At 40.8% G+C, this 16,267-nt stretch overlaps 2 protein-coding genes across 6 annotated transcripts in view; one reads left to right on the top strand and one right to left on the bottom strand.

Moving 5' to 3' along the window:
- Positions 1-14,872, bottom strand: part of OXNAD1 (oxidoreductase NAD binding domain containing 1) — a 34,539-nt gene extending 19,667 nt beyond the window's left edge. For all 5 annotated transcript variants that reach the window (XM_050970367.1, XM_018909575.3, XM_018909572.3 and 2 more), the window contains exons 1-5: positions 14,757-14,872; positions 9,507-9,672; positions 9,182-9,245; positions 5,917-6,023; positions 2,343-2,484 (exon numbers count right to left, since the gene is read on the bottom strand). In XM_050970367.1, coding sequence (XP_050826324.1) covers positions 2,343-2,484; positions 5,917-6,023; positions 9,182-9,245; positions 9,507-9,640 — 447 coding nt within the window. In that variant the 5' untranslated portion in view covers positions 9,641-9,672; positions 14,757-14,872. The remainder of the gene's footprint in view (positions 1-2,342; positions 2,485-5,916; positions 6,024-9,181; positions 9,246-9,506; positions 9,673-14,756) is intronic.
- On the top strand, positions 14,821-15,758 carry DPH3 (diphthamide biosynthesis 3). Its single transcript, XM_009086099.4, has 3 exons — positions 14,821-14,963; positions 15,064-15,138; positions 15,565-15,758. Exons 1-3 carry the CDS (start codon positions 14,856-14,858, stop codon positions 15,628-15,630), a joined length of 249 nt encoding a protein of 82 aa, XP_009084347.1. The 5' UTR covers positions 14,821-14,855; the 3' UTR covers positions 15,631-15,758.
- The last annotated feature ends 509 nt before the right edge of the window (positions 15,759-16,267 follow it).

Here is a 16,267-nt window from a genome sequence, read left to right as displayed (position 1 = left end):
TTGCATACACAGGAAGTTTTTCCATCCCCATTCCTTAAAATTAAAAACCTCTCAGAAGTGAAGCAACTATCCACAAGAATATTTCTTGCAGAATCACTTCTGCAGTTGTAACTTCAGAAACTCAGAAGAAGAAAAATCAGGGGAAAATCTCTCTTACTCTCCACTTGTATGTGATAAATTCACACTTCCTAAAGAAATGTGTCCAAGCATGTTTTTGTGATACATGGAAAACAAAAGCTACAACAAAAAAAAAATCCACTTGGGTCAGTATCTCCTTGGTAAACCAGCACTGCATCCTGTCTGAAGGGTGAAGCTGCAGTACAGAGAGGTCAGGTGAGTTCTTCCACATCATTGCATGCTGACAGAACAAATAAAAGCACTTAGGCCATATATAGGTTTTAAAAGATAAAATGAAGAGGACAGGAAAACCAAGGAAGCTGGGAATGGAGGAGAGAAAAAGAAGCTATAGGAACTGCTGAAAAATTAGCTTAGAGAATGAAAACACTTCCTCCAAAGAATTCTTTTCATAGCACAAAACAGTAAACTGAAACAAAAGGAGTTCCATTAACAAAGGCTGCACAGACAGCTAAGGTGTAAAAGTGTAACAATTCCACCAGGAGCAAGAAGGAGGCCCTTGGATGCAGGTACTGCATAGAACAGAGGGGTTCCTAAAATAGTAAGTATGATCATTAAAAACACCTCACAACTTTCTTCCTTTTCTTAATATTGCAGAACTGTTGTCTCTCAGTATACTGTAGGGCAATGAGCATTCATTAACTGAAACGGATTTCTCTCTCCCTGGCAGATGTACACTGCCAGACTTTCCCACCATGTTTTACTCTGGTCTAGAGAAGCACAAATGCACATGTGTTCCAGATCATGTGGCCTAAGGAGGACACAGAATATGGTACCCTTTGAGGAAGTAAGCAATTTTAGGGAGAAACAATCTCACGTCTGCCCCCTTAACCAGCCATAGTTCCTCAAGATTGGACATGGGATTTGGGAAGAATCTCTCTTAACCAGCAGCCTTCTAGATAACTCCATGCTTTGGCCATGACAATGATAACAGTAAGTCAGTATACAAGAAAAAACAGTAAAATTCTGGAGTAATACCACGAGAAAGTGTTGTCCTTTAGCCTAGTTTATAGACACAGCTCAGGCAGAGAAGTGAAACAAACAATACATCACATGGATATTTTTTAAAGTAAAGACTACATCTTCCTCAAGTTATATAAAGTTATACATGGTGCTAAAATTTACGATTTTATATACAGTAATATTAAGAAATAAATACCTCTAAAACCCACACAGTGAGTAAATCAGTGCTAACTACTCCCATAACACTTTTAACCTGAGATACAAACTTCCTTTCAAAGCAACTTTTAAACAAGTACCAGTTTTGTCACCATATATACAACATTTCTGAATTCTAGGTTGCTATTTTTTCTGCTTGTTTCTTGAAGAAAAGCATGCACTTTTGTTTAGCTAGAAGAGTCCATGTATACCCTGAAGGTTTCTCCATGGCATCAGGTTTGATGGTTACCCCATCAGGTTTACCCCTAAACTAAAGATTTATCCTATAAATCCCACCAGAAAACTCTGCAACAAAAACTGATTTACAACATCAAAAATTCTTAAATCTTTTCACAGTCTCTGGAAACTAACAAAAGTTGATAGGACAGATCACTGATGAAACATGTGACTTATATGACAAACTAAATGTGGTAAATGATGACCACAAGGCCAAGTCTCAGACTACTTTTCATACAGCAAAACCCCAAGCCTTGTGGTATGTCTTTATTACAAAAATATTGTGCATTTAAAAGAATACTATAGATATTCTGAAATGTTTTATCATTTCAGAAGAACTGATCTAAGTAACTTCCTTGGCTCCCCTTTAATAATCTGTATCTATCTGTGATTTGTCGATGCCCAGTTTATATTTACAGAAATAGTCAGGAATTATGGAAGGTTATCAGAGGTAACTTTGTAATGTGTAACACTGCCTATTCTTAGGAATGTAAGTTAGAACAGAGGTTTTTTAAAAAATCATTAATTCCAAAGGAGTGAGAACCCTTATATACACTAACTACAGTATCACTTTAAGTCCACTGTAAGCACAAGTGGTGTCTAAAGATCACAATAACCATATTTCCATATAAACATCCAATTTCAGTCCCTTACTGAACAAAAGGATTTAAGATTTATGTTCTAGAAAAACTGCTTAAAGAAGTCAATGTGAATTTTGCAGCTAATAGCACAAAGTGGTCTAAAAACACACACCAGCTCTTTTACCTCAAAAAAAAGAGAGCAAGCCCAATCTCACAGGTAATTTCATTTACCTCAGTGTGAATCCAGTGAGCAGGGGGATGCACAGTGTGCTTTACTGCCAGCTCTAGTACTCCTTCTCGTTCTAAAAGGCCAGGGCTTGAACAGATTGAGAATCCCCCAACTATAGATACTCCAGGAATAAAGAAATCGACCCTAAAAATAGATCAGAAACGAAAGTTTAAAAAAGAAACCAACAACCCCAAACATGGACAGCAATAGCCAAAATAATGTGGCTGCCTTTGTCTCAATAATCTTTCCTTTACAGCACCTTCATTTCTGTAACGTAACTTTTCCAAAAATGGAGTTAACCTTAAACAACATCATTTCCTTAGAATTATTTTCTTCTAGAACCATGTCATCATGTTTGCTAAACTAGAAGGTTTTCAAACCATTCTGCTTTTAGCATTAAATGTCACATTTCACAACAGACTAGAATTCTAAGTGTTTTAAAGAAATTATTTGCATATTAGAAGACAAACATAATTATGGTCTGATAGAGTAGCTTAATTCCCACTCTTTTTGATCCCTTTGATGGGCTCTTCAATTTTCAAGCATAAGAAGATTGGCATTCTAATTTTAGGGAAATTACTTTATATCAAACCCTTTCTTTTCCTGGATAGATGGAATATCTGAAATAAAACCAACAGTATGTAAAAAATTTCCCACATAAGAAGTCCACAGCTGGCAGCAGAACTGCATCTCCCTCTGGTGGCAGCTATTGCTTTTTTGGGTTATACGAAATTGAACTGGAATAAATTCCTACTTTTTTTCTTTCAACTTGAAAGTAAACCATGCATGAGTGTGTACAGATAAGAAGATAACGTGGCTAGGCTTCTACAATACCAGCCATTAGAGAGTACAGAAGGCAAGCCATTACTATATATGAACTATAATTCAGTCTCATAAAAGTAAGGCTTTGATAAGCCTTGATGAGGCTTCGAAAGAATTATCAGAAAAAAATTACAAGTTGGTTTGTGATCCATCATCTGCACTCCTCTGTGTTCCATAATTCTTAATGCTTCTGCTTTCTACAGCACATAACAGAAGCACTGAATTTCACAATAAACCTAATGCCTATAACTAGTTGTGCTGGTTCCCTTAGGAAACAACCATACTGATAAACAATGCCAGGTACTACAGAACTATTATTCAATTCAAGCCTGGGTTAGGCTGGTTCAGTATTAGTTAAGTGAGGATGCAACAAGAAATACAGACTGACTGCTACTGCACAGGTATTTTCTTTAAACAGCAAGGCTGTATTCTTCACAGACACTACAAATGCTTGAGGACAGAGAGGAGCACTTTGAGTAGTTCACCACTTTTTGAAGAAAAAAAGTCTTGTCTGCTTACTCCACGAAAAATTCACCCTTGAAGAAAAAAAACCTATTTCTCTTAAAGAATGCATACAGTGTGATATAATTTTTAACTTGATGCTTATAGTATCTTGATGGTGCATAAAGATACCTGACTGCAAAAGAATGCTCTACAACCAAAAAAAATGACAAGCTTATTTCAGTGTCCTCAGCTTGTGCAGCCCCAGTACCCGTGGGGTCCAGCTTTACTGACAGTCAGGCTCTGGCAGCTAAGAAAGGTCGACTCTTGAATTGCAGTGTTTATCCTGCCAGAGAACATCTCAGGATGCCGCTGAAGCTCTTTACCTCCCTCTGGTGGAAAATAATTTTCCTACTTAGATGAGTTACTTAAGGAAAAATATGAGAATTTATGCTGTAAAGTCACAATTTACACTCAAGTAAAATGTTCTCCTTGGCATGTAAGAGAAACCTTATCCATGTCTGGTGGGGAAATACACAAACATTATTGCAAAACCTACATCAAACATGGTTTTTACCTTTCCCAAATGGAAAATGCAGATGTATTTTTTTCCCAAGTACATAACTATGAGAGATTTCAAGGCACAGTTTACTATGTTATAGTGGACTAGCTCTGATGGCTTGTCTCAGCCATGTTGTGAAGCGTGAGAGGGCTCCTGAAGAAATGCTACCTGTCACAGCCTAAGAGAAAAGAGCAGCAGAAGGGAAAAAAGTGAAGAAAACCCTACAACAAGGAGAGGCACAAATAGATGTAAACTAGAGATCCCAGGGTGGCTTTTTACTTCCCTCCTTTTAAAACCCACCTAAACCATATCTTTAAGAAATGAGTAATAATTACCCACTGCCAAAGTGAGAGATCAGAAACACTAAAACCATAAAGCTATTTCAAAGTATTTGCAACATGCATATACCTCAATGCATGTTTTAGTAAATCAAAAGGTGTAACAGCAACATCTCTTCATTATTATTTGAAGTCAGATAAAGACCAGTATCTGCCAAAATACTTGCAAAACAAATTCACTTTTGTTTCTGAAAAACTCAACAATTAGAACACTTTCAGAAAATGTAAACATTTTATGACAGTCTTTGACTGTAACATCTTACTATAGCAAATCCTAACAAGTTAGTCTTTTCTGCTCAGGAAAATGTGTTGTTCATCAAAAAAATGCAACCTCAGTTTATAGATACAAGTACAGAGAAGTTGGTGTGTACCTTACAATAGCATCAGAACACTTTCAAGGAAAAAGAAATTGAAAAAGAGTAATTATAATTAAAGCTTTCAGTTTTCAGCATGATAATTTCAAAAACATTTTTGGAGGGTAAATGTACGTTGCAAGTACTGGCAAGCAAGAATTTAATATGAGTCACTGCACATGTGCAAAAACTGTAGCAAATTACTTCACAAACAAATTACTGCTAATCAGCATCTTGTGTTCTGGTTCTAAATTTAAAAGCCAGCATATTAACACTCCATGAGTAACATATGCTGCTAGTACCCCAGCAGCTATACTTTGATTTCAGCAAAACCACTTTCAGATGGCCAAAGCCCATAAAAAGTTTAAGGACATGTAAATGTTCATTGCCAAAAGCAACTACTCCTAGTTTTAAATTAATTTCTAAGGGGGAAAAAAAAAATTACTGACTGAGAGTATTTTTAACAAGGAAGACAAACATGAAAATCCACTACTTCCTTGGGAAAAAAAAAACAACCGTAAAATTGTTTAAATGAACGGCTAATTGTTTCAAAGGCTTGATCATTCAAGATTTTTATTTTCAAATTTGTCTATTTATATTAATATATTAATCTGACTTAACAGGCTTAATTTTCAGAGTGGAAACTTCAAGGGGAAGAAATAAACCAAAATTAAGTGATTTACAAATCAGCAGTCTCAGCTCCACTGTAAAAATAACTTGTAAATAAAGACAGGCTACAGAATAAAGTGCAGTGAACTTCAAAGTACTCCTGCAGAAACAATGTAAAATAACAAACCACAGGGAAATACCAAAACACTGTAACTGAACCTTTAAAGAATATCCACTTCTGCCTTTTTGATAGAAATATTAGCATTTTTTATAATGACTGTTTAAAACTTATGACAAATATCAGCTCTTTGACAGAGCATCCAATAAGAAAACATAGTATTATATAAATTAACAACTTTTTCCAAGGCCCAAGGATCAGAAACCTTTCATCACTTTGTTATACTGGACTTCTCCTAGTAATTTCCCCCTCAAATATACCAGAAGATCTTACCATTGTCCTGCTTTGAAAGTAAAATCCTTATTTGCAATTGCCAAACGAAGCCTTTTGACTGTCTCTGATTCATTCATGATCCCACACACTTTTGCTTGTGTAATTACCTAGCGAAAGGAAAAGAAGCCATTGTGATATGTAGATATAATCTGTAGCAAAAGCACTTAAGAAGCCGTGCATGAGACATCCATCACTTCCCATGTTACCCACGGCATTTCATTACCTACAACACCTATATTTTTCACTGAGGTGATGAAACAAAAATGGATTCTATCCCTGGAAGTGTTCAAGGCTAGGTTGGATGGGGCCCTAAGTAACCTGGTTTAGTGAAGAGTTTCCCTGCCCATTGCAGGAGGTTGGAACTGCATGATCTTTAAGGTCCCTTCAAGCCCAAACCATTCTATGATTCACTTCAATAGTCATTGAATGGAGAACAGACTTTTTCTAAGACTATAAAAAAACTTACTTTAGTTCAGCTGAAGAGAACATTATAGGAGAGGGGATTGCTAGTTATCACTTATCAGACTCTTCAGACATCTATACAAGACACACACTCCTGCATCCTCCAGCAACAAAGTAAAAAGATCTCTGATATAAAGACGAAGGACATTTGTAAAAAATTAGTGGCAGATGAAGTCCCAGGGACAATTCTGGATCTAGACTGATTTAAGTAATGAAATGCATTACTGAAAGATTATGCATTAATGCATCAATGAAAGAAAACCAACAAGCCTTGTTTTACTGCATTTACCCCCTACACCCCCATAGGACCACAGGGAAACCAAGACACAAGGTCTCATGGCTGGTTAACAGAGTAGATTTTGTTTGGCAGCCACATGGGAGAGGATGTCAGAGCCATAGTTAATACTACTTTTAAGGAGTTTAATAAAAAAGATGAAAAATGAAAAGTAGACTTTGCAAAAAGACCCATTGGGGATGAGTACCCTGCTGAAATTCTTTGATGCCCATCAGTGCAACATGGATTTTCATCCCCTCCCTACCCTTCCTTTTCAGGTTTGTTGGACTATAATTATACTTTTTTCTTCTACAAAGAAAGCAATGCCCTAAGTATTTTCTACACAGAGCAATACACAGATTTTACTGTTAAAAATGCTGATGTCACTTACCACACAAGGAAATACTCAAAATACCACCACAACTCTCCCATTTATCATTTGTCTAAGATCAAACAGATCAAAAAATTTTAACTTTGAGCAACTACGCTGTAATTTAAAACATATGTCAGGAAATTAATTTATTCTTAAAGCAACATCTGAACATGTTCCCTGTCCCATTAAACAGCAGGACATTTGCTAATTTAAAATGAAATAGAATGGATTCCTGTTCCACTTTAGCAGACAGTATTAAATGAGGAATGCAGTCAGTCAAAGTTAACAAGAGAAATGTCAGATACATGACTTCAATGGTTGTTCTGATGGAGAAGTGCAGGAAAAGGACGTTAAATTTGGACTCTTCATTCCCTTCTTTACTCTTCAGTACCCCCCTTAATTTGTTATTTGGCTGAGAGAGCTGCAAGAGTACTGGAAATTTAATTCTTAATTGGTATAAAGTTATTTCAAAAATTAAATTTGAGTCAGGGTGATCAAAGACATTCAGCCAGTATTTTGGACCGTCACAAGGGTATCCAACTGGTCAGAGCAAGGCTGCAGTGAGAGGAGGGCACAGGACTCTGGATTTTGCAGCTGTATTTCAACAAAGCATGAGTCACTTTTCCTTGCCCTGGTCCTTCACATTATCACTCTTCAACAGGCAATGTTCTGTAGCATTCACACTAATGCAACACAGATTTATGATTCTTTCATCTTTTACAGGACTGAAATGGCCAAATAAGGCAATATTGGCTGAGGGAAGCCAACTGCTGATTATACGGAATTTAAAACCAAGCAGAGGATTTAAAATAAACTGATTTTAAAGTGGTCAGAAATAAGGCAACAAAGAATAAACCAAGCATTAAAAAAAGAAACAGCCTAATCCTCCAATATGCAGAGAATGTGCAGTAGCAAGAACTGAGCCCTGCTCTTTCACCTATCTCACAGAGCTTCTCTTTCTTGTGCCGTATAGTTCCCTGCACCAACCCTGAGCTTCCAACACTTCATAGGGATCCTATGTCAGGTACTGACATTGAGCAGGGAAAGGAAGCAAGCCGAACAATAAATACAAAAACCCCATGGATGCACCACTCAGAAATGCCATTTTTTTCACATCAGAAGCAAAGGAGAACATGCATTGGTCTGTGCCTGTCTCTACATCCATTTTTTTGGGTAAACAGGATCCACCAGAGCAGCTGGATGTCCACAAGCAACACTGATCTGTACTCAGGGAAGAGCTGGCATTAGTGTGAATAGCTGAGGCACAGCTCCATGGTTCCCAAAGCTGGTGACAGCTCTGGTGACAGGCAGAACCAGGCTGCTTTTGTCTCATCCATCTACAGCCCAGGTCAGACAGTGCTGAATCTTCTCTCTTGGGGGTTTCCTACATATCCCCTGCAGCCAGCTTCCTCTTGGGAAGAATGTGACTTATTCTCCACTACAGTTAAGGAAAAGCAGCAGAGAAGGACTTAATGTACACACACTGACAGATGTGTGTTGTGTTTCCATCTGTGTGCATCTACTTCAGCTTATTACAAAAAGGAAATATCTGTATGAAGTGCAAGAGTATGTTGCCCTCTGAACATTATTTTCAGAATGCTTGCTGCTCAAAACTGAGATCCAGAATAAGAACTTCTAAATTTGACAGAGAACAACGCTAAATCTTCCTTGTATTTATGAATTAAACTAGATAAAACTCAAGATCTTTTATCATCTCTCCCTTCAAAATGTCTACACTTTTTGCCTTACTCAAATGTTATAAAAGGACATTTTCCACATTTTAAAATCTCAAACCTGAAACAGAATTGTAGAAATCCATAAAAATCTGAGAAATCCATTTAGAGATTAGGGGTATCCATGTGCTTTCTTTACTTATTATAATTCATAGTTGGCCAGAAATCTATTTTCTTGTCCAACATAAACAGCATCGTATCACTGAAAAACTTAAAAACTCATTACATTTCACCCACTGAGCACTAAATATGCTAATTTTATACCAGTAACAAATATAAAAAAAATAAGGAGAAAAAGAAGAAATCCAGACTCTAGCAGAAGGCAAAATGGAGCCTTGGAATCGAACACTATTATCCAATGTAATTATCTTCTCAACAAAAAAAAATTAAAATTACTTGCATCCTAAAGAACAGAACACTAACCTCCTGTCGAAAATTATTTGCTGTCCTCTCTAGATGATCCATTTTCCTTTTTGATTTTATTGTGCTGCAAGAAAAAGCAAACAAAGATAATTGTCATTTTGACAGCTGTGCTACTGTCCCTTACTGATATGAATTTCTATTAACATAACAATTTACCAGTGTAATCCAGACTACAGATGACACAAATCTAAATAAGAATTAAATACAAATATATAATTGGAAGTTAGATTAAGCATTTATAGGTCTGTAATAATTTGTCAGTTTGATTTTGACAATGTTACCATGGCATTCTCTTAAAAAAAATCCAAGGAAGTGGATAACCTACCCGTTCCCTGTGCAGTAACAAAAAGCAGAGTGTCTCAACACCCCCAATGGAGAATGAGAGGGAAAAATTCTGCTCTGAGCACCTCTCAGTAATTGAGGAACAGTGCAACCCACATAAATAGTAGCATGAGCCATGATGATCAGGCAGTCTTCAGAATCACTGGTTCCTGCAAAAAAATCGTAAATATTTGTAAAATGAAGCATTCAGTGTTTGAAATGGCTTGTTTTCAGCTTTTATTTCCCTTGAATCAGAAAAGCCAAAGCTCAGCTGAAGCTAAAACTAGCCACAGACAAAGTATAATGAGAGGGAATTTTGAAAGCAGGAAAGCTTCATAAACAAGTGAAAATGTGCATCCATCGGGTGACGGGATGTTATGCCCACTCCTAAAGGTGAGGTTCTTGTTAATGGATTCCTTGGGGCAGATTAGAGTGAAATGACACTGAATGACCTGTATTTGCTTCCATTTTTATATATATACATACACATATATGTATAGTGCATGTTTTTTTTAGAACAATTTGGTTGCAGTGAAAATGAGGTACAGAGCCCTTTTAGTTATTATCTATAGAAATGAAACAATGTAAAAGCATAAAAGGATCACTTAAGAAAATATATAAGGAAAAGAAAGGAAGAGAAAAATAGGATAAGAGAAGATAGTGGAGAGGAACGATACCACCAACCATGGATCCAGTGACAAATACTGATTGCTGCCATTTCACTTAGTTCAAAGTGATGGCTGGACACGTGCAGGTTCAGTTGGGAACACCCAGGCACCTCCCTGGAGGGCACTTTGGGGTCTTTGATGGGTCATGACTCCCTCTAAGCCATGCCAGCTGAGTCTCATGCCAGTGTAACTGAGCCAGTTCTGCCTCTCAGGAAGGAATGAACACCTTCAGGCCCAGCTGTGAACACGAGTGTCCTGATACTTTCCCTGGGAGGGGAGATTTTCAGCTGGCCCAGCTGTGTAAGGGAGAACTCTGGCAGGATAACTAGCATTATCCCACCTCAGCAGCACCTGCTCCTCACTGGCCTTTTCCCTTATCTGGCTCAAACCCAGCCTGTTGCTAAACCAAGGTCAGTTTGTTGTGGTCACCCTCTGGTGGTGGTGCTCACCTTCCCTGCACCTGGGCTGCTCTTATGCAGATCAGAGGATTCCCAACACACACCCAAACCTCTCCTCCTTCAGTCCAAGGGTGCAAACCTGGCCTCAGCACAGCTCCTTTAGCTCTTCCAAATGGGCAATTGCTTGAGCCATTAACCATCAATGTTTCAGTCTCTCAAAAGGGGAAGACCTTGTCAGAGATGACATGGGAAAGGCTGAAGTACTCAACATTCCCTTTGCCTCAGTCTTTACAGGCAAAGCGTGCACTCAGACCTCTGTTTGTACCAGTGGTGGTTGGGAAGGAGAGGGATAACTAGGAGCAGGGCCAGCACCTGCTGAGAGATGCTGAATGCACTCAAATGCACAGAGCCAGATGGGTTACACTCAAGGTTGCTAAGAAACACAGCTAACATGCTTGTCAGGCAAGTGTCTATTACCTATGAAAAACACTTATCACGGTCTCCAACTGGCTGGGAAAAGACTTACACGTGCTCATTCTTAAGCAAGGCAAAAAGCAGTGCTTACATCCACTCAGCACCATCCCAGCATCTGGAAAAATGCTCAGAGCTTGTCCCCTAAGCTGGATGAAAGCTAAGAAAGCAATCAGGAAGATGTGACTCATATTTGCCAAGGGCAGGTTATGTTTGATAAATCTGAACAGCTACAGTGATGAAAGGTCTGGTCACGCAGCTAAGGGGACAGGATACAACACACCTTCAGTGTCCTGTGACTCCTGGCACCAGCCCCTGAAGCACACACACGTTAGTAAGCCAAGACCAGATGGATGGTTGGAGTGGCTGAAAACTTGTCTGGGCAGACAGAATTGAAGACTTGATGGCTTCAAGTTGCTTCACTTATTGGCTAGTACAGTACAAGTACCCTGGAGCTGATACAAGTAAACATATTTATCACTGACTTGGATGATGAGACAGAAGGCGTCCCTGTTCATGGCATGGTCACTGGAAGTGGATTATATCTGAGGTCCCCTCTGGGCTATTCTATGAACAGCAAACTAGATTAGAATAGTAGAGCTCCCCTTCAAAAGGGAACTGAGAAACTGCAGGGCTGGAAAGCAGGAATTTCATGACAGAGGTCTCTATCTGGGACTGGCTTAATCCGGTGTGAACAACTGTCCTGCTCCAAGCATGAATTCTGACTGGATGATGCTCAGAAGTGCCTTCCAGCCAACATATCTGATTTTAAATGTTCAAACAACATTCACATACGAAAGATCAAACACTGACTTTCCCTTTCTAGTGCTAAAGGGCATTCCCTTTCTAGTGGTAAAGAAAAGGTTCTGAGTAGAGAATTTTATAAACTTTAATTAAACCTGTTTGTTCACAGGATTATTTAAAAGGACATTAATCCCTCACACATCCATGTACCCTACATAATACAACTCTAAATTTAGAGTAAAGAAAGTGGAGGACACTCATATGCACTGCAGTAGAAACAGTGTGAGGCTTCAACACCACACATTCAAACAGCTGTGACAGAGAAAGCTAAACTGACATGCACAACATTCAAGGTTAGTCAGAATTACCCTTCAAGTGTAGGGACAGGTTCATAGAAAGGCAAGAGATATTTCTCATTCCTCGTGTATGTGCCTTTATTTTTCCTAAAATGGATTAGCATAACTCTCTATCATATATCATTACCTATCAAATTATATTTATTCCCATGATGCAGTCCACTGCTTCTTTAAAGCATTAATATTTTACTTCCATTTAAATATTTTTCCATGCATTCTTTTAAGGCATGTAATTTATTTTCAAAATATTTTTCATTTCTAATCCCTTGAAATGGCACTGATCCAGCTTGCTGATAACTAATCAGGCCAATACTCTCTAGGATTTCACTAACAGCTGCACTGGCTGGTCACTTAGTAATCTGTCCTGTTTGTAGTATTTCTTGTATGAATGAAGGCAGATAGTCTTGTATGAATGAAGGCAGAGCTTCCATAAATTAGGCTGCTCAGAAATGGAATACATTTACAGTCAGTACTGAAAATGCCCATTTTCAAGCATAAGAAATACTTCTTGCAGCTTTTAACTGTCCATAATTTTTAATAGTTTTACAGCATTTAACTCCACAGCAGCTTGCAACTTTTAAAAATGGAATTACTGAAAAGTCTTCTACCCCCAGTGAGCAAAATTACTTCAAAATTTTTTTCCACAGCATCACAGAGTACTTAAAGTGTACTTAAGTGTTTAAGCAAAACATCAACATACTTTGTTTAAGCAAAACTACTTTCTGCATCAAATGTGTAGACACTATTGATTACAAAATTATTAACAATCTCAAAATGGTTTAGGACAACAAAATACATATCTAATGAAGTCCCATTCCCTACTTTGGCATATTATCTGTAAACCCAGAGTGCTCTAAAATCAGTTTCTCAAATTCATGAGATCACTTTATGATCTGGAATCTTTCATATATTACATCATGGTTATAGACATCTCCATTTCCAACCAACCTGAAGTCCAATATCAATACATAATATTGGAAACAAAAGAAATGTCAGCCTAATTTTATAATCACAGCTGAAAGACCCTATTGATACAACTGCTTGAAGGCTGAGTCTCTATCCTAAATTAGAAATAACTCTTGAACCATAGTTCAAGAAACTTGCTCCATTTTTACTATCATCACTTTTCAATCATGAAAAACACAATAAAAATAATTTCCAATTTTTACTCTCTGACCAATAAATTCCTAAAAGTCTTTTAACAAGTCCTTGTTCTCCTCTACTACATACAAGTGTGACTCATGCCTTTACAAAATGTGAACAGCTTTTCCCCCCATCTGTCACCTCTGTGATTTTTTTCACTTATCCAGCTCTCTGGCAATCCCCTGCCCTCCATGAAAGTGCTGTGCTTCAGCTTCCCAGGCTCCTGTTAGGTGGGATGTTCTCCCTTTATTCTCATCTTAGCCAAGTCAGTACAGGAACAGCAAATACCCTCCTTTTCCACAGCAGTTGGAAGGGACCACAAAGGGTCATATAGTCCCACCTCTCTGCTCAAGCACGGCCATTTGAGAACACAGGGCACAAGACTGCATCCAGATAATTCTGGAATATCTCCAGTGAGAGAGCCTCCAGTACCTCAGGGCAATCTGCTCCAGTGCCTGGTCACTCACACATTAAGGAAGTTCTTCCTCAGACTCAGGCTTCCTGTACATCAGTTTCTGTCTGTTGCCTCTTGTCCTAGTGGTTGCCCCCCCCCAAGAAGAGCCTGACTCCATCCTCTTGACGCCCACCCTTTACATATTTTTATAAACCTCCTTTGCTCCACGGAATGAAACGAGCACTACTTTTCATGACTTCTTTCTCTCCTCACTTAAAACAACGAGCCATTCATTCATTCTCCATCCCCTCGGATCCACTGGCCCTGGGTTAGTATCTGTTGAGATATATGTCTGCATCTCTTCTGTCTCACAATCCCACGTCACTATCTGAAGGGAGAACTACTTTTAGTTCATCCACATCACGCTTAAGTGCAAATTACTAGGTAGGTTAACGCAAGAGAGTGCGGAGAAGGGGACAGCAAGGGTACTGAAGTAAGCAGCACAGGAAGCCTTTTTTCAAAAGCTATCTCTCGGTAAAACACTCCTTTGGACAAACAGACCTTCCCGCAAAAGCAATCAAAGAAAACAAAGTTTTCCCCCTTTTCCCAGGAGTGAGGGGAACACGGTGAGCGATGGAAGGAGGGAGGCTGGGAAGAGGCGACGGTAGCCCGTGCCCCGCTGGGGCGGGGCGGCACTGAGGCGGCCAAAGGGCATGGGAAGCACCCGGCTAAGGGGCAGGGCAGGGACAAGGAGCAGGGCAGGGACAAGGGCAAGTGGCAGGGGAGGGACAAGGACAAGGTCGCAGCAGTGCCCGGCCGTTCCCCCGCAGCCCCTGGGATCGCCGCCAAGACGCCAGGGCTGGAACCGGCAGGGCCATCGGCCGCAGAGGGCGGCCCGGCCACCGCTTCCGAGCGGCGTGCGGGGCTCCCGCCGTGAGCAAAGGGCGAGCCAGGAGGACTCGAACGCGCTGCCCCTGAACGCGCTGCCCCTCACCCTCCTGTCCCCCCGACTCCCTCCTCCTCCCCAGCTGACCCCTCCCCGGGATCCCGGATCCCCGGCCCGCTCCCCACCACCCCTACCCGCCGCCGCATCACGTCACAGGGAGCGCCGCCCTCGTGCCCCGTCAGGCGCCGCCTCTTCCCGTCCGCCCCGGCCCGGCTCCGCCGCTTCCCGGCGGCATGGCCGTGTTCCACGACGAGGTGGAGATCGAGGACTTCGAGTACGACGAGGAGACCGGGACCTACAGCTACCCGTGCCCCTGCGGGGACAGATTCCTCATCACGCGGGTGAGGGGCGGCCGGGCAGGGCTGGGGGGCAGAACAGGGTGGTGCGGCCCGTGGGCCGAGCAGGCGGCGGGGCCTGACCGCTCTCCCGGCGCTTTTGCAGGAGGACCTGGAGAACGGGGAGGACGTGGCCACCTGCCCCAGCTGCTCCCTGATCCTGCGCGTCATTTACGACCAGGTGGGTGCTGTGGGGGGGCAGGCGGACACGGTTCCAGCCGCGTCCCTCCGGTTCGCCGCCCCGGGCGGGAAGCGCGGGGTAGCGTTTAAAAATGCCTGGTTTGGAGCTACATCTGCTGCCTGATCTCTCGTTTTTCTGATCTCCTTCTGCCGTGTTTGGGCTTAAAAAGACGCCTCTACCTGGGTGGGCGTGGGGTAGGACCCAGGCGGGATGAAATCAGTGATGTGAATAGCTCCTCTGGCTGACTTCGGCAGCCCTGGCTGCTTTTCTCACCTAGTAAGCACGTTACGGCTTTCGTGTTTTGGGAGACAAATTCATACTATTATCACTCTGTTTTCCAGCCTGGATATATGTCGTGGTGTTTGTGAGGTAGAGGAGATCTAAAAAACAATGTAAATCGCCTAAATCCCTGCTTGCTGTCTTTAGGAGCAGTTCATGCGGGATGAAGTCGTGGCAGAACCTTTACCAAACAAGGAATTGGTCAAGTGCTGATGAATGCATCGTGGACTGTGCTGCTTTGGGATGAGAAAGTATGGGGATGCTGACTGCAGAAAGAGTTGTGGTTCTCCTTCTGGGAGTGCATGTTGCTGTGGGATACAAGTGCAATAATTGTCTGTCTTCTTAACAAAAATGAGAGTTGCTGGGACATTAAACATGTGAATGTGTTATGTTCCAAAGGGTTATACTTTAAACAATATATAAGTTGCTCTATGTATTCCAGAAGACTTTAGGATTATGATCCTGATTTACAGCAAGTCAATACACAGCAGAAGAGTGTGGAGTCGGGAAATGATAACATTTAGTCTAGCAGTGGCTTCTTAGCCTGTGGAGAAAAAGAGGCTTTATGGGGGTATATGCAAGCATGAAATGGCACAGAGAGCTGAAATGTTAGGAGGCAAGGTTTAGGAGTCCATAGGACACAATGCCATACAGAGTTAACACAGTGCAGCTTCTCCCAGCGTGTGGGCTCAGGTACTTCTAGCCCATCCTGAATATGGGGAGGAAACGAGACCCAGAGCCAACATCTACCCAGTGTTGGCAAATTGTCTTTACTCCTGTAAAAACAGGGAGGGTGCAGTTGTCTGTGTATCTGCAATGGCGGCAACACTTGAATTGGGGCATATTTCTT

This window comes from Serinus canaria, chromosome 2 (genome assembly GCF_022539315.1).
Source record: "Serinus canaria isolate serCan28SL12 chromosome 2, serCan2020, whole genome shotgun sequence".
Taxonomy (NCBI): Eukaryota; Metazoa; Chordata; class Aves; order Passeriformes; family Fringillidae; genus Serinus; species Serinus canaria.
The sequence above is the reverse complement of the archived record's forward strand: the minus strand, read 5'-3'. Positions and strand labels throughout refer to the sequence as shown.